The sequence below is a fragment of the Oncorhynchus nerka genome, linkage group LG9a (genome assembly GCF_034236695.1).
Source record: "Oncorhynchus nerka isolate Pitt River linkage group LG9a, Oner_Uvic_2.0, whole genome shotgun sequence".
Classification (NCBI taxonomy): domain Eukaryota; kingdom Metazoa; phylum Chordata; class Actinopteri; order Salmoniformes; family Salmonidae; genus Oncorhynchus; species Oncorhynchus nerka.
In genome coordinates, this window is record NC_088404.1 from 51,432,196 (window position 1) to 51,450,477 (window position 18,282).

The 18,282-nt window shown below is 40.4% G+C and overlaps 1 protein-coding gene across 2 annotated transcripts in view; it reads left to right on the plus strand.

Annotated features, from left to right (window-relative positions):
- Window positions 1–3,982: 3,982 nt before the first annotated feature.
- The window catches only part of LOC115134476 (ceramide kinase-like), a 29,021-nt gene continuing 14,721 nt past the window's right edge, over window positions 3,983–18,282 (plus strand). Inside the window, exons 1-2 of one of the 2 annotated variants that reach the window (XM_065022673.1) lie at window positions 3,983–4,296; window positions 5,302–5,430. In XM_065022673.1, the coding sequence (XP_064878745.1) occupies window positions 4,146–4,296; window positions 5,302–5,430 (280 nt within the window). In that variant the 5' untranslated portion in view covers window positions 3,983–4,145. The remainder of the gene's footprint in view (window positions 4,297–5,301; window positions 5,431–18,282) is intronic. The other variant, XM_029668484.2, reaches the window with a different exon arrangement.

Consider the following 18,282-nt stretch of genomic DNA (forward strand, 5'->3'; position numbering starts at 1 on the left):
GCCCTCGGAGTGTGGTGTCAGGAAAATAACCTCACACTCAACGTCAACAAAACTAAGGAGATGATTGTGGACTTCAGGAAACAGCAGAGGGAACACCCCCCTATCCACATCGATGGAACAGTAGTGGAGAGGGTAGCAAGTTTTAAGTTCCTCGGCATACACATCACAGACAAACTGAATTGGTCCACTCACACTGACAGCGTCGTGAAGAAGGCGCAGCAGCGCCTCTTCAACCTCAGGAGGCTGAAGAAATTCGGCTTGTCACCAAAAGCACTCACCAACTTCTACAGATGCACAATCGAGAGCATCCCGGTGGGCTGTATCACCGCCTGGTACGGCAACTGCTCCGCCCTCAACCGTAAGGCTCTCCAGAGGGTAGTGAGGTCTGCACAACGCATCACCGGGGGCAAACTACCTGCCAGGACACCTACACCAGGACACCTACACCACCCGACCACTGCCTGTTGTTACAGGAAGTGCATCAGCTGGGAAAGATCATCATCAAGACTGTTAAACAGCCACCACTAACATTGAGTGGTTGCCAACACACTGTCATTGACACTGACCCAACTCCAGCCACTTAATAATGGGAATTGATGGGAAATGATGTAAATATATCACTAGCCACTTTAAACAATGCTACCTTATATAATGTTACTTACCCTACATTATTCATCTCATATGCATACGTATATACTGTACTCTACATCATCGACTGCATCCTTATGTAATACATGTATCACTAGCCACTTTAACTATGCCACTTTGTTTACTTTGTCTACATACTCATCTCATATGTATATACTGTACTCGATACCATCTACTGTATGCTGCTCTGTACCATCACTCATTCATATATCCTTATGTACATATTCTTTATCCCCTTACACTGTGTATAAGAGAGTAGTTTTGGAATTGTTAGTTAGATTACTTGTTGGTTATCACTGCATTGTCGGAACTAGAAGCACAAGCATTTCGCTACACTCGCATTAACATCTGCTAACCATGTGTATGTGACAAATAAAATTGGATTTGATTTGATTTGATGCTAAAAAGGCATTTGACCACGTCGACTGGGTCTTTCTTTTAGCAACGTTATAGAAGTTTGGTTTTGGGGAGCGCTTTTTGAAATGGATAGAGTTGAGATATTCAAGTCCAAAATCATCTGTTAGAACGAATGGGAATATGCATTCCTTTTCACTACTTTTTGAAATGGATAGAGTTGAGATATTCAAGTCCAAAATCATCTGTTAGAACGAATGGGAATATGCATTCCTTTTCACTACAACAAGGAAATTGTTAAGGAGACTGGCTCTCGCCACTATTATTTACCCTTAGTATAGAACCTCTGGCGGGTGCTATTCGAAGTGCCATAAACATTCATGGTCTGCAGGTGGGTCCAAAGGAACACAAGATATATACAGTATGCAGACGACGTCATCGTGTACATAGCAGAGGCTAAGACGACGATTCCAAATATATTCCAATTAATATGTGAATATGGTGCTAAATCAGGCTATAAAATGTATGTTGGAAAAACTATTGCAATGATGACATTTGGTGATGCACCCTCAATTATCAAAGACAACTATGCATTTAAGTGGACTGATACAAGCCTGCGTTACTTGGTATAAGGGCACAAGGTGAGATCCAAATGCAGACACACGAGGCAGATGGTAGAGCTCAGATATTTAATTATAACAAAAGGGGTATGCAAAAGGCAGGTCGGGTACAGGCGAGAGTTCATAAACCAGCTCAGTCCAAACAGTGCCAGGTGACAGGCAGGCGAGAGGTCAGGACAGGCAAGGGTTCAGTAACCAGGTCAGAGTCCCAACTGTACAAGACGTTAGGCAAGCTTGAGGTCAAGGGCAGGCAGAGTGGTCAGGGAGTCAGGATAGGAAAGGGTCAAAACTAAGAAGGCGACAAAAGAGAGACTGGGAAAAGCAGGCACTGAGACACAAAAACGCTGATTGACTAGACAAACAAGGCGAACTGGCACAGAGAGACAGGAAACAAATGGGTAAATACACCGGGGATAATAAGCGACACCTGGAAGGGGTGGAGACAAGCACAAGGACAGGTGAAACAGATCATGGCTTGACACTTGGATGTTCATTTTTCGTCAGACTATAAGAAACTACAGTTGAAGTCGGAAGTTTACATACACCTTAGCCAAATACATTTAAACTCAGTTTTTCCCAATTCCTGACATTTAATCCTAGTAAAACTTCCCTGTTTTAGGTCAGTTAGGATCACCACTTTATTTTAAGAATGTGAAATGTCAGAATAATAGTAGAGAGAATTATTTATTTCAGCTTTTATTTCTTTCATCACATTCCCAGTGGGTCAGAAGTTTACATACACTCAATTAGTATTTGGTAGCATTGCATTTAAACCTACACAAGCTTGCCACAATAAGTTGGGTGAATTTTGGCACATTCCTCCTGACAGAGCTGGTGTAACTGAGTCAGGTTTGTAGGCCTCTTTGCTTGCACAAGCTTTTTCAGTTCTGCCCACAAATGTTCTGTAGGATTGAGGTCAGGCCTTTGTGATGGCCACTCCAATACCTTGACTTTGTTGTCCTTAAGCTACTTTGCCACAACTTTGGAAGTATGCTTGGGGTCATTGTCCATTTGGAAGACCCAAGCTTTATCTTCCTGACTGATGTCTTGAGATGTTGCTTCAATATATCCACATAATTTTCCTACCTCATGATGCCATCTATTTTGTGAAGTGCACCAGTCCCTCCTGCAGCAAAGCACCCCCACAACATGATGCTGCCACTCCCGTGCTTCACGATTGGGATGGTGTTCTTCAGCTGGCAAGCCTCCCCCTTTTTCCTCCAAAAATACAGATGGTCATTATGGCCAAACCGGTATATTTTTGTTTCATCAGACCAGAGGACATTTCTCCAAAAAGTACCATCTTTGTCCCCATGTGCAGTTGCAAACCGTGGCGTATTTATGGTAGGTTTGTAGCAGTGGCTTCTTGCTTGTTGAGCGGCCTTTCAGGTTATCTCGATATAGGACTCGTTTTACTGTGGATATAGATACTTTTGTACCTGTTTCCTCCAGCATCTTCACAAGGTCCTTTGCTGTTGTTCTGGGATTGATTTTAACTTTTTGCACCAAAGTACGTTCATCTCTAGGAGACAGAACACGTCTCCTTCCTGAGCGGTATGGCGGCTGCGTGTTCCCATGGTTTTTATACTTGCGTACTATTGTTTGTACAGATGAATGTGGTACCTTCAGGCATTTGGAAATTGCTCCTAAGGATGAATCAGACTCGTGGAGCTCTACAATTTTTTGGGGCTGATATCTTTTGATTTTCCCATGATGTCAAGCAAAGAAGCACTGAGTTTGAAGGTCAGCCTTGAAATACATCCACAGGTATGCCTCCAATAGACTCAAATGATGTCAATTAGCCTATCAGAAGCTTCTAAAACCATGACATAATTTTCTGGAATTTTCCAAGCTGTTTAAAACTTCTGACCCACTGGAATTGTGATACAGTCAATTATAAGTGAAATAATCTGTCTATAAACAATTGTTGGGAAAATGACTTGAGCTCATCCATTGTGTTATCCAAATATTGCACGTTGGCTAATAAGATTGATGGTAGAGGGGGATTACTCACTCGCCGTCAGATTGCAACTAGAGGATGATTTTGTCATTTGACTGCAGGAAAGTACTATAAGGAATTTGAAATTAATTATAATTATATTTTTGATACTCAAATATATTTTAGCAATTACATTAAGCTTTGATACAATCAAATACTTAACAAAATGTACTCTAGTAGTATTTTACTGGGTGACGTTCACATTAATTTGATTCATTTTCTATCTTTACTTTTATTCAAGAATGACAATTGTGTACTTTTCCCACCACGTAATATTTGCTCTCAGAGCAAGCTGTCTGTCCGTCATTTCAAAATGTCTCTCCAGCACCAAAATTAGAATACGTCGTGACGCTATATGCGTAATGTTTAGTTCGTCCCCTATGGTGAATGAAGAATCCGCTATCCAATTGTGGCTCTGCCGTTGTCGAAAACAGCAACATTGTTTCCTTCTGTAGACAAAGGTGTCTCGACAACCGGATAAATTACTGAATAGTCATCCAGTTCTGTGGCTTCTTGGTGAAGACATGGAAAAACAACCGCGGTTGTTGACATCCCAACTCCTACTGAAAAACAGCTTATTCGAAGTGTCGTTAAACCGTGTGCTTCTGACATGGAAAGAGATTGCGACCAAGAAAAAACGCGTTTCTGGGGGCATACATCACCCATTTAAAGTCGGTAAGTGTCAAAAGATAAACTGGTTATGAAGTGCAAAGATGTTATTAAAATATTCCGCGGTGGACGATGAAGGACGTTGAGAGGTCGAGGGACTGGTGATTTAGCCTGTTTTCTTTGTTGGGTATATCCGCTATCCACATTCGCGTAAACACATGACGTGGGCATGCACATAATCCTCTGAATGTTTTTATATAGGCAATATAAATTAGTCGTTGCATGCTCTTAACATTTGTTATTGTCAACGAATGACATGGAATGATATAGCCTAAATTTGCCCTATAAGTATAAGGTCGATGTAGTTAATTGCCCCATAGCCTATCCGACACCGACAACTAACGTTAGGACATTAACAGTTTCATGTACTCGTTTATTTTTCTTATATATATATATATATATATATATATATATATATATGCTTGAGTATTATAACAGCAAGACGATCCATTGGCTAGTGGACTAAACTCCACTGAAGGAAGTTTCTGAAGAACTTCAACAGCGTGGAGCCGAGACCATACTTTGTGGAATCTAGCTCCGACTACATCGATTCGCACAAGGTCAATACTTCAAAACATTTCAATTATGAAATCTCCACATTGTACCTATGTAATAAACGTTAATCAAATACCACCACCTACTGTTTCCTTGTTGATATACAATGGGCACATGCGCATTTGTGCTTAGTTGCCATCTTGGAGCAACAGCAATGAGTAAACGACAGTGCTTGTATTTGATTAACGTTTATTGAGAAAATAGGTATGCAACTACAGAGGACAAACATATATGCACAAGGTGGGTGTTTAATAATTGACATTTTTGGAAGAATTGAGAATGAGCGAATAATGTAATCGGAGCTAGATTCCTTACAGCTTCACTGAAGTTCATAATTCCAGTGAAGTTCATCATAAACTTCCTTCAACATGGAGTGGAGTTTAGTCCTCTATCCATTGCCCAGAGCTTCATTTTAAATGAAAGCAAGCCGATTCTGAGCTGTTTGTTGTTTGACAGCTGGTCCGCGGAGTGCGGCTGCGGCCCTGGCTTGGATAGCCTCACTATGTCGGGTCAATTGGATGGCACACAATTTGGCCTCGGAGTTCTTCTTTATGAGCTGGCTGACATTTTTCATCACCTCACACGGTAATAACCACCATAGCCCTTGCAAATTAGCCTTAATGTTTTAGGCTACTGCGTTGATGTTGTTAGTCTAAAGACACTGCATATAAATTCACAAAGAATCATAATTCTAGGATGTTATTTATGTATTACCCGGCAGCGTAGCCTAGTGGTTAGAGCGTTGGACTAGTAACCGAAAGGTTGCAAGATCGAATCCCCGAGCTGACGAGGTGAAAATCTGTCGTTCTGCCTCTGAGCAAGGCAGTTAACCCACTGTTCCTAGGACGTCATTGAAAATAAGAATTTGTTCTTAACTGAGTTGCCTAGTTAAAGGTAATAAAATAATAAATAAATAAAGATTTAAAGTTATTTATTTATAATCATCAATGACAGGCCCACATGTCTGAACAATCAGCTACATAGCAAATCTCTTGTCACTTGAGATTCAGATGAGGGGCAAAGCATATAGAGTACCACAGTATGAGTCATAATACCCATAAAACCTAGCGGTCAAACAAGGAAATGGTTCCTTGCCTTAAGCTGGGCATCATTCACAAGTGTCATCAAATCAACGTTTTATTGGTCACGTGCAGAGGTTATTGCGGGTATAGCGAAATGCATTCACAAATGATAGGCTAATCTTGTCACCCATTTTTTTTTTTTTTGAATTTTACCCCTTTTTCTCCCCAATTTCGTGGTATCCAATTGTTGTAGTAGCTACTATCTTGTCTCATCGCTACAACTCCCGTACGGGCTCGGGAGAGACGAAGGTTGAAAGTCATGCGTCCTCCGATACACAACCCAACCAAGCCGCACTGCTTCTTAACACAGTGCGCATCCAACCCAGAAGCCAGCCGCACCAATGCGCCGGAGGAAACATCGTGCACCTGGCCACCTTGGCTAGCGCACACTGCGCCCAGCCCGCCACAGGAGTCGCTGGTGCGCGATGAGACAAGGACACCCCTACCGACCAAGCCCTCCCTAACCCGGGCGACGCTAGGCCAATTGTGCGTCGCCCCATGGACCTCCCGGTCGCGGCCGGTTACGACAGAGCCTGGGCGCGAACCCAGGGACTCTGATGGCACCCGGGAGGCCCTACCCATTTTTATAGGCAAGTCAGTTAAGAACAAATTCTTCACACTATTCATGATTTAATATTGTATTTACATATACTAAATAGTATATGTGTGAAATGTGTTTTGATTTAGAATGGACCATTATCATGCACCTGTCTCGAAACAGGGGCAGAGAAAAGAATGTCATCAATGCACTTAAATAGCGAATGGAGGACGCTTTTCCAATGGTTCATTTTCATGCCAGCCAGGTAGGCTATATAATCCTATTGTAAAGATAAGCTATGTGCTTCATATTAAGAAAAGTCAAGAAATAAATATAGTAGCTGATGGGATCATCTTTTTAATAAAGGCCATCACTCTTGTTTTCTCACACAATTTACATAGCCTATAGAAACTTTACACAACATGAGCTCATGGGCTCTAACGAAGTGTTTGATTAGATTTTTGATGACATTTGCATTGATGTCAGAGGGACAATAGAGTGCTGAGTGCCAGACAGTTAGCAAGTTTGGCTAATAATGACTATCAGCAGCGTCAGAGCTTGGAGAAGCCTAATTACCATGACTAAACGGTCACGTGGAATTTGACTGCCGTCATGACTCGTGACCGCCGATGTGGCGGTAATGCTGTCACCCTAACAGCCCTAGTCCAGACCTGCTTTAATTTCAACTTCCACAGATGTCGATTTTTTTTGTCTGGTCCGTACCAGCCTTGTCTTGGCCAAAACATAGATGTCCATGATTGGTTCAGATTTGGTCCACCCCGGACCAGTTTTTTTGTAAATAGCACAACAGGTGAAAGCATGAGCTGGTGAGTCCTGCTGTGTGTTGTGATTGCTTCAATAGAGGGATCAGGGACGTGCAAATATAGTTTTCTTTCAGAGAAAAGGCATTAGTAAATTAGTCTGAAAATAGCTTCATTTTCATCGGATGACAAATGCAACGCTATTTGGCTGGCAGACACAGTAAATGACGTTGCAAGTTTTTTTTTGCAAAACAAATGATGCATGGCCATCATATTTCTAATGTTAATCATAGAAATAATGTAGCCAGCTAGTTAATCTTGAACTTTACCGGAGAAAAGTAGGCTTGCTGTCTACACTTAGAGCTGTCTGCTGATGGAATGCCCATTAGTGAATTCTCATCTAAAAGGAGAAGTGCTACTGAAGCACAAACTTTGTCTGACGCTGAGCAGAAATGACAAAAATAAGCATTTTTAGATCTGTTTCAGAGCAGACAAGCTTGTCAACATCTTTATTTTTGTTCAATATCTCTCGTTCACATTCGCTTTTAAATTAAACAAAATATCCAAAAATGACGTTCGGTAGACCCATACCTATACATGTATAACTTTATTAACTGGATTGCCTGTAATTGTAATTTGTTTATTTTCGTTTGCGCTCGTTAGCATATTTAGCTAGTAGCCTCATGGAAATGTGCTATTACTTGAGCTAATTTTGTTAGCATTCTGGTAAGATGCCCAATGGTATTTTTCAATTTTTTTGTATAATGTTATAAAAATCTGTAAACCGCCTAACTCTACTTCAGAACAGTACACAGTAGAGCACACAAGAGTTGAGAACACAATAATGTACTTTATTGTACTAGGGATGGGCTGTTCGAGTACTCACACTTTTATTTTTTGAGTGCTCAAATGGGACTCACTGCCCGTACCGGGACAAAAATGGGGCATTTCTCTATATGCCAACAGTGCGCAATAAATGCCTAATTTATCATAGCGATTACAGATAACCTAACAAATTGCTAAATTGCCTTCAATACACCAAGGGTACAAAACATTACCACCTTGCTAATATTGAGTTGCACCCCCCTTTGCCCTCAGAACAGCCTCAGTTTGTCAGGGGCATGGACTCTTCAAGGTATCAAATTTTCTCATGGCCTAAAAACCCTTATTTTACGTGTCTCCTCCCCTTCATCACTGATTTGAAGTGGATTTAACAAGTGACATCAATAAGGGATCATAACTTTCACCTGGTCAATGTAAGTCGTGGAAAGAGCAGGTGTTCTTAATGTTTTATACACTGTGTATAGTCAGTCAATAAAAAAACAAGTGCCATTTAAGATTAAGTTATCAAAACTGTAGTATCAGCTGGTTATGTTATCGTGAAACACAATCTTCAAAAAGCTGGTAACCTCAGCAGTGGTGCTTGCTTGTACAATGGCATAGCCTTGTTTTGTTAATTTTGCAGACAAGGGCTGAGGAAATATAAGCTCCTTATCAGTCAAGACTAATGTTCCCTCTAAGCTGCGCCCCCGGGACTGCAGTGCAGAAGAAATGTCATCCCACTGAGAGAAGCATGAGATTGAACTTCACTCAACGAGTTTTGCCTGTTAACATAGGCAACGTTTCCCTTTATTGTGGGAATTGTGATCGAATCAAAGCAATATTAGCCACTTTCAGTGTGACATACCGAAACAAAATGAACTATGCAAGAGATTTTGTTGTATGCAAACTATTGCCATATATGGATCTGTGCCATTTACTTTGAACTGGACTGTGTTTACAGCTGTGGTTGTGAGTAGATGCGCTTGGTTTGAGATCAAAGCAAGAGCTGCATGTAGCCACATGAGCACATTTTCTTCATATCCTTTGCTAGTTAGTGAGTTATTAGCCCAGTTATGGATACTTTGTAGTCAGCAATGGAGTGATTGCTTCCTATAAGAGCACAAACGTGTACATTTCTAGGTAAGAGCTTTTCTTTTGTCTTAAAGAGTCAGTGTTGTATTTTGAGACGGGCTTGAATAAGCCAGTAGCCAATAGGCAGAGGGTAGCATAATTTATCTGATTATCTGTAATAATGGGTATGGGATTATTTTGTAAAGTGGTTTCTTGCATCAATCAACACAACAACATTTTCAGTCACCGCCTTGTCTGGTGGAGAAGTGGATAAACAGGTCTCTCCACAGGTGTGATTACTACCTCTGAGGGTTTAAAGCTTGAGGTAGTCACCTCATACAAGTACATGGGAGTATGGCTAGACGGTACACTGTCCTTCTTCTCTCAGCTCAGTTAAATCTAGACATGGTTTCCTCTATCGTAATTGCTCCTCTTTCACCCCAGCTGCCAAACTAAACCTGCTGCTGCCATGTTGTGCTGATACCATGCTATGTTGTCGTCTTAGGTCTCCCTTTATGTAGTGTTGTCTCTTGTCGTGATGTATGTGTTGTCCTATATTTTTAATCCCATCCCCGCAGGAAGCCTTTTGGTAGGCCGTCATTGTAAATAAGAATTTGTTCTTAACTAACTTGCCTTAACTTATTTTTTTGTTGTTGTTGGAAAAATACGGTTTATAGGCATTTATTTCTGTAGGCCCAACATACAGTCGTGGCCAAAAGTTTTGAGAATGACACAAATATAAATTTTCTCAAAGTCTACTGCCTCAGTGTCTTTAGATATTTTTGTCAGATGTTACTATGGAATACTGAAGTATAATTACAAGCATTTCATAAGTGTCAAAGGCTTTTATTGACAATTGCATGAAGTTGATGCAAAGAGTCAATATTTGCAGTGATTACCCTTCTTTTTCAAGACCTCTGCAATCTGCCCTGGCATGCTGTCAATTAACTTCTGGGCTACATCCTGACTGATGGCAGCCCATTCTTGCATAATCAATGCTTGGAGTTTGTCAGAATTTGTGGGGTTTTGTTTGTCCACCCACCTCTTGAGGATTGACCACAAGTTCTCAATGGGATTAAGGTCTGGGGAGTGTCCTGGCCATGGACCCAAAATTTTGATGTTTTGTTCCCCGAGCCACTTAGTTATCACTTTTGACTTATGGCAAGGTGCTCCATCATGCTGGAAAAGGAATTGTTCATCAACAAACTGTTCCTGGATGGTTGGGAGAAGTTCCTCTCGGAGGATGTGTTAGTACCATTCTTTATTCATGGCTGTGTTCTTAGGCAAAATTGTGAGTGAGCCCACTCCCTTGGCTGAGAAGCAACCTCACACATGAATGGTCTCAGGATGCTTTACTGTTGGCATGACACAGGACTGATGGTAGCGCTCATCTTGTCTTCCCCGGACAAGCTTTTTTCCGGATGCACCAAACAATTGGAAAGGGGATTCATCAGAGAAAATTTCCTCAGCAGTCCAATCTCTGTAACTTTCGCAGAATATCAGTCTGTCCCTGATGTTTTTCCTGGAGAGAAGTGGCTTCTTTGCTGCCCATCTTGACACCAGGCCATCCTCCAAAAGTCTTCGCCTCACTGTGTGTGCAGATGCACTCACACCTGCCTGCTGCCATTCCTGAGCAAACTCTGTAGTGGTGGTGCCCCGATCCCGCAGCTGAATGAACTTTAGAAGACAGTCCTGGTGCTTGCTGTGTTAACGAGATAATCACTGACATGATGTGAGCTGGTCCTTTTGTGGCAGGGCTGAAATGCACTGGAAATGTGTTTGGGGGATTCAGTTCATTTGCATTGCAAAGAGGGACTTTGCAATTAATTGCAATTAATCTGATCACTCTTCATAACATTCTGGAGTATATGCAAATTGCCATGACACAATCTGAGGCAGCAGACTTTGTGAAAATGTATATTTGTGTCATTCTGTACAGTTTTGGCCACGACTGTACAGTTTAACTTGAAAAATGTTACATTTTAATAGAATCCATCAAACCTATGAACAAAGTGGACAGGCTAACATGCTTTTCAAAATGTTGGGAGACTGACAGAAGGGTCTGTTCATAACAATTCAACTGTTCAACCGTGTTAACTTGCAAATAGATCCCAAGTTGGCTAAACTTGAAATATAAAGATTAGCTGGCTAATCACAAGCACTGGGCTTGAGCGATTGTTGATGAGACCTGTGTTATTTTTCTATAGCCTAACGCCTGCTACAAGAAGTCAGTCATTATTTGTGAATGTGCATTATGCATGGTTCTAGTTAAATGTGTAACAAAAAAAAGCATTTTCATAGACTTCAAAGCCAGATCAGTGATTATTGCAACAAAAAAAGCTGGTTAAACTATTTTGATAAAATCATTAAATTATTGGTGTGTCTAATGGTTGGGGAAGGCTATTATTTATCCTAGGTATAATCTCACAAGCCCTAAATTCATCAGATTTCTGCTAACTGTTTGTAATGCAGTGTATTTGACCTTTTAACTGTACAACATTTATTTAGAGAAAACGTTTTGAAAAATTGAGATATATCGAGAATCACCCATAGGTTTGAAAAAAATTGAGATATGATTTTTAGGCCATATTAGCCAGACCTAACTGTACCGTACTGAACTCTACTGTAATGAGCTGTACTTTCATGTGAAACAGACTTCTATGATTGGTTCAGATTTGGTCCTGACTAGAGGTCGACCGATTAATCGGAATGGCCGATTTAATTAGGGCCGATCTCAAGTATTCATAACAATCGGAAATCGGACATCTTTATTTAACTAGGCAAGTCAGTTAAGAACACATTCTTATTTTCAATGACGGCCTAGGAACGGTGGGTTAACTGCCTTGTTCAGGGGCAGAACGACAGATTTTTACCTTGTCAGCTCAGGGATTCAATCCTGCAACCTTACGGTTAACTAGTCCAACACTCGAACAACCTGCCTCACGAGGAACCCGCCTGTTACGTGAATGCAGTAAGAAGCCAAGGTAAGTTGCTAGCTAGCATTAAACTTAATCAATCGTACTCACTAGTTATAACTACACATGGGTGATGATATTAATAGTTTATCTAGCGTGTCCTGTGTTGCATAATATCGAAGCAGTGCGCATTCTCGAAAAAGGACTGTCGTTGCTCCAACGTGCACCTCACCATAAACACCAATGCCTTTCTTAAAATCAATACACAGAAGTATATATTTTTAAACCTGCATATTTAGCTAAAATAAATCCAGGTTAGCAGGCCATATTAACCAGGTGAAATTGTTGTCACTTCTCCTGCGTTCATTGCAATCAGAGTCAGGGTATGTGCAACAGTTTGGGCCGCCTGGCTCATTGTGAACTAATTTGCCAGAATTTTACGTAATTATGACATAACATTGAATGTTGTGCAATGTAACAGGAATATTTAGACTGGCGGATGCCACCCATTAGATAAAATACGGAGCTGTTCCTTATTTCACTGAAAGAATAAACGTCTTGTTTTCAAGATGATAGTTTCCAGATTTGACCATATTAATGACCTACGGCTCGCATTTCTGTGTGTTATTATGTTATAATTAAGTCTATGATTTGATAGAGCAGTCTGACGGTGGTAGGCACCAGCAGGCTCATAAGCATTCATTCAAACAGCACTTTCGTGCGTTTTGCCAGCAGCTCTGCTGTTTATGACTTCAAGCCTATCAACTCCCGAGATTAGGCTGGTGTAATGATGTGATGTGAAATGGCTAGCTAGTTAGCAGGGTGCGCGCTAATAGCGTTTCAAACGTCACTCGCTCTGAGACTTGGATTAGTTGTTCCCCTTGTTGTCGTTGTGTTCCTGGTTTGAGCCCAGGTAGGAGCGAGGAGAGGTACGGAAGCTATACTGTTACACAGGCAATACTAAAGTGCCTATAAGAACATCCAATAGTCAAAGGTTAATGAAATACAAATGGTATAGAGAGAAATAGTCCTATAATTCCTATAATAACTACAACCTAAAACTTCTTACCTGGGAATATTGAAGACTCATGTTAAAAGGAACCACCAGCTTTCATATGTTCTCATGTTCTGAGCAAGGAACTTAAACGTTAGCTTTCTTACATCGCACAAATTGCACCTTTACTTTCTTCTCCAACACTTTGTTTTTGCATTATTTAAACCAAATTTAACATGTTTCATTGTTTATTTGAGGCTAAATTGATTTTATTGATGTATTATATTAAGTTAAAATAAGTGTTCATTCAGCATTGTTGTAATTGTCATTATTACAAATACAGTTTAAAAATCGGCATCGGCTTTTTTTGTCCTCCAATAATCCGTATCGGCGCTGAAAAATCATAATCGGTCGACCTCTAGGCCTGACCAACCAAATTTGGTCTTGTTTGGCAGCGTATGAAAATAATAGCCTGTGTGTAGAATAATACCCAAATATGCAAAGGAGGAATATTTGAAAATCTATGTTTTTTGTTTGGCATTCATTTGAAAGTGGAATTGACTAGCAACATCCTTTACCATTTATTAATGCCCTTGAATAACTCCTCAGTAGCACGAACAGTATCACCTTTGCAGTTAAGCTGATCGGTATCACATATTGAGTTGCACTCTTGTCTGCAGCTTAATTCTGAAGTAGGCCTACTATCCTCATTCTAACATTGGACCCTTAACAAAAGCAAACATTCCCATCACTTTCTCTGTCAAGAGATGGGAGGAAGACCTAGCACGTTACTTTAATAATGTAGTTCCTGGCACATTTCCATCAGATGTTGTAATGTTCAAAAACAGTCCAATGCAAACATGGGAACCCATCCCTATTAGTATAGTGATGAAAAGGGAACACTAAGTCAGAGCTGAGAAGTCCTGCATGGCATGCCTATGACCTACCAAGGGTATGGTTTAGAGGTCGACCGAATATGATTTTTCAACGCCGATACCGATTTATTGGAAGACCAAAAAAAGCAGATGCCGATTATTATTTATATATATATATGTGTGTGTAATAATGACAATTACAACAATAGTGAATACTCAATTACAACAATATTTTTTATATAATACATAACTCAAATCTATTTAGTCTCAAATAAATAATGATTTGGTTTACGTAAATAATAATGCAAAAACAGTGTTGGAGAAGAAATTACAAGTGCAATATGTGCCATGTAAAAAAAAAAAAAGCTAACGTTTAAGTTCCTTGCTCAGAACATGAGAACCTATGAAAGCTGGTGGTTCAATATTCCCAGTTCTTAAATATTCCAAGTTAATAATTTTTAGGTTGTAGTTATTATAGGAATTATGTGTTAACTATCTCTCTCTGTACCTTTGACTATTGGATGTTCTTATAGGCACTTTAGTATTGCCAGCCTAATCTCGGGAGTCAATAGGCTTGATGTCATAAAGAGCGCTGTACTAAGAGCTGCTCGCAAAACAAGTAAAGTGCTGTTTCAATGACTGCTTACAAGCCTGCTGCTGCCTACCACCACTCAGTCAGACTGCTCTATCAAATATCAAATCATAGACTTAATTATGATAAACGCACAGAAATATGAGCCTTTGGTCATTAATATGGTCAAATCCGTAAACTATCATAATGAAAACAAAGCGTTTGTTCTTTCAGTGAAATTTGGAACGGGTTTTTGTCGAACGGGTGGCAACCCTAATTCTAAATATTGCTGTTACATTGCACAACCTTCAATGTTATGTCATAATTATGTAAAATTCTGGTAAATTAATTACGGTCTTTGTTAGGAAAAAACACAGTTCGCAACGAGCCAGGCGGCCCAAATGAATGCATATACCCTGACTCTGCTTGCATAGACACGAGAAATGACACCATTTCCCTAGTTAATATTTCCTGCTAACATGCATTTATTTTAACTAAATATGCAGGTAAAAAAAAAAAATGGTGTATTGATTTTAAGAAAGGCATTGATGTTTATGGTTAGGGACATTTGTGCAACGAATGTGCTTCTTTTGCGAATGCACTTTTGTTAAATAAAAATAATTTGGCGAAGTTGAAGTAGGCTGTAATTCGATGATAAATTAACAGGCACCGCATTGATTATATGCAACGCAGGACAAGCTAGTTAACCTAGTAATACCATCAACCATGTGTAGTTAACTAGTGATAATGTGAAGATTGATTGTTTTTTTATAAGATAAGTTTAATGCTAGCTAGCAACTTACCTTGGCTCATTGCAGCCACAAGGTCCTTTTGACGCTGCACTTGCGTAACAGGTGGTCAGCCTGCCACGCAGTTTTCTCATGGATTGCAATGTATTCGGCCATAATCTGCATCCAAAAAGGTTGATTACCGATTGTTATGGAAACTTGAAATCTGGCCTAATTAATTGGCCATGCTGATTAATCGGTCGACCTCTAGTTTGAATTTCTCCCACTCCTTATCCCACCTCACTTTCTGTGGAATAGAATAAGGCTGTAACGTAACAAAATGTGGAAAAAGTTAATGGGGTATGAATACACTGTAGAAATGTGATATTTTTATGCTTCCTGTGCTTTAGTTTTTGTGTCTTTTACTTTTGGTTTCGTAGACCAGCAGAAAATATATTTCTCAGCGGTTTACATAGTACAGTGATTCTCTACACTGTATTCTGCTTGTTTTGCCACAAACTGCAAACTATTCAAATTTTTTGCAACCAGGATATGGGGGAGCAATTTTTGCATATTGGACCTTTTTTTTAAACTGTAATGTGTACAAGCACGATTGGAATGTTGCCTTAATTACATTATGTTCATTGATGACTGAGATGAGCTGACACACTGACAAAGAGCACAGGAGCAAAGGCCCTTCACTTCTCCACCAACAACATATGTTGGCTTATTTTGTGACTATGCAGTTGTCGATTGTCAGACTTAAGATATGTATCAACCAAAAATGGTTGTGCTTAAAGAACATTTCATAAACTACGACCCCCAAAACGTTGACCACCGAACTTACCAATAGTGCAGTACTTTCCATTCCCAACCTTCTCCTTGGGGACCACCAGAAATGTCACTTTTTTTGGCTCAGGTGTGCCAGTTTAGGGCTAAAACAAAATCTGGTGGTCCACAAAGAGAGTGTTGGGAAAGACTGCAATACTGTCTTTTCAGCTGGGCAATGTTAATAACCTCTTATGGATCCCTTAGGCGCAAATCCCGTTTTTGGGATTGATTTGACAACATCCAGTGAAATTGTAGCGTGCCAAATTCAAACTACAGAAATATCAATATTCAACCTTCAAAGAAATATAAGTGTAATACATCAAAATAAAGCTTAACTTCTTGTTAATCCAGCCACGGTGTCAGATTTCAAAAAGGCTTTACGGCGAAAGCAAACCATGCGATTATCTGAGGACAGCGCCCCGCATACAATCACAAGAAAAACATATTTCAACCAGGCAGGTGCGACACAAAAGTCAGAAATAGCCATATAATAAATGCCTTACCTTTTGAAGATCATCTTTTTGCAATCTCAAATGTCTGTGACACAATGAATGGTCGTTTTGTTCGATAAATTCCTTCTTTATATCCCCAAAATGTCCATTTATTTGGCGCGTTTGATTCCGAAATATACCGATTCCAACATGACTACAAAGTATCTAATAAGTTACCTGTAAACTTGGTCCAAACATTTCAAACAACGTTCCTAATCCAACCTCAGGTATCCTAAAATGTATATAAATGATAACATTTAAGACGGAATAAACTGTTTCTAATACCAGATAAAAACAATGTGAAGCGCGCTCCAGTTCACACGCAACAAAAGACTAAAGCGCTTCAGAGTGACATCTACAAAGAGCAGCCCTACTACTTAATTTCTCAAAAGAAAAACATCGAACAATTTCTAAAGACTTGAAATCTAGTGGAAGCCATAGGAACTGCAATCTGGGCACTATTAAATCAGGTCCCCCATAGAAAACCATTGGAAAACACAGTGACCTCAAAGAATTCCCTGGATGGATTGTGGGAGGGGTTTTGCCTGCCAAATCAGTTATGTTGTACTCAGACATTATTCTAACAGTTTTAGAAACTTCAGAGTGTTTTCTATCCAAATCTACTAATTATATGCACATCCTAGTTTCTGGGCCTGAGTAGCAGGCGGTTTACTTTGGGCACGCTTTTCATCCGGACGTGAAAATACTTAGTGACATTATTCAAAATCAAATCATACTTTGTTACATGCACCGAATACAAGTGTAGACCTTAACATGAAATGCGTACTTACAAGCCCTTAACCAACTGTACAGTTCAAGAAGAGTTAAGAAAATATTTACCAAATAAACTAAAGTAAAAAAAATAATAAAGTGACACAATAACATAACGAGGCTATATACAGGGGGTACCGGTGCCGAGTCAGTGTGCGGGGGGGTACAGGTTAGTTAAGGTAATTTGTACATGTAGGTAGGGGTGAAGTGACTATGCATAGATAATGAACAGCGAGTAGCAGCAGTGTTCAAAACAAATGGGGGAGGTCAGTGTAATAGTCGGGTGGCCACTTGGTTAATTGTTCAGCAGTAATATGGCTTGGGGGTAGAAGCTGTTAAGGACCCTTTTGGTCCTAGATTTGGCGTTCTGGTACCGCTTGCTGTGCGGTAGCAGAGAAAAGTCTATGACTTGGGTGACTGGAGTCTCTGACAGTTTTATGGGCTTTCCTCTGACATCGCCTGGTATAGAGGGCCTGTATTGCAGGAAGCTTGGCCCCAGTGATATACTGGGCTGTACGCTCTACCCTCTGCAACCGGTCAGGATGCTCTCGCTGGTGCAGCTGTAGAACTTTTTGAGAATCTGGGGACCAATGCTAAACTTTTCAGTCTCCTGACGGGGAAAAGGTTTTGTCGTGCCCTCTTCACGACTGTCTTGATATGTTTAGACCATGATAGTTCGTTGGTGATGTGGACACCAAGGAACTTGAAACTCTCGACCCGTTCCACTACAGCCCCGTCAATCTTAATGGGGGCCTGTTGGGCCCGCCTTTTCCTGTAGTCCACGATCAGCTCATTGGTCTTGCTCACATTGAGGGAGAGGTTGTTGTCCTGGCACCACACTGCCAGTTCTCTGACGTCCTCCCTATAGGCTGTCTCATCGTTGTCAGTGGTCAGGCCTACCACTGTTGTGTTGTCAGCAAACTTAATGATGGTGTTGGAGTCGTGTTTGGCCACGCAGTTGTGGGTGAACAGGGAGTACAGGAGGGG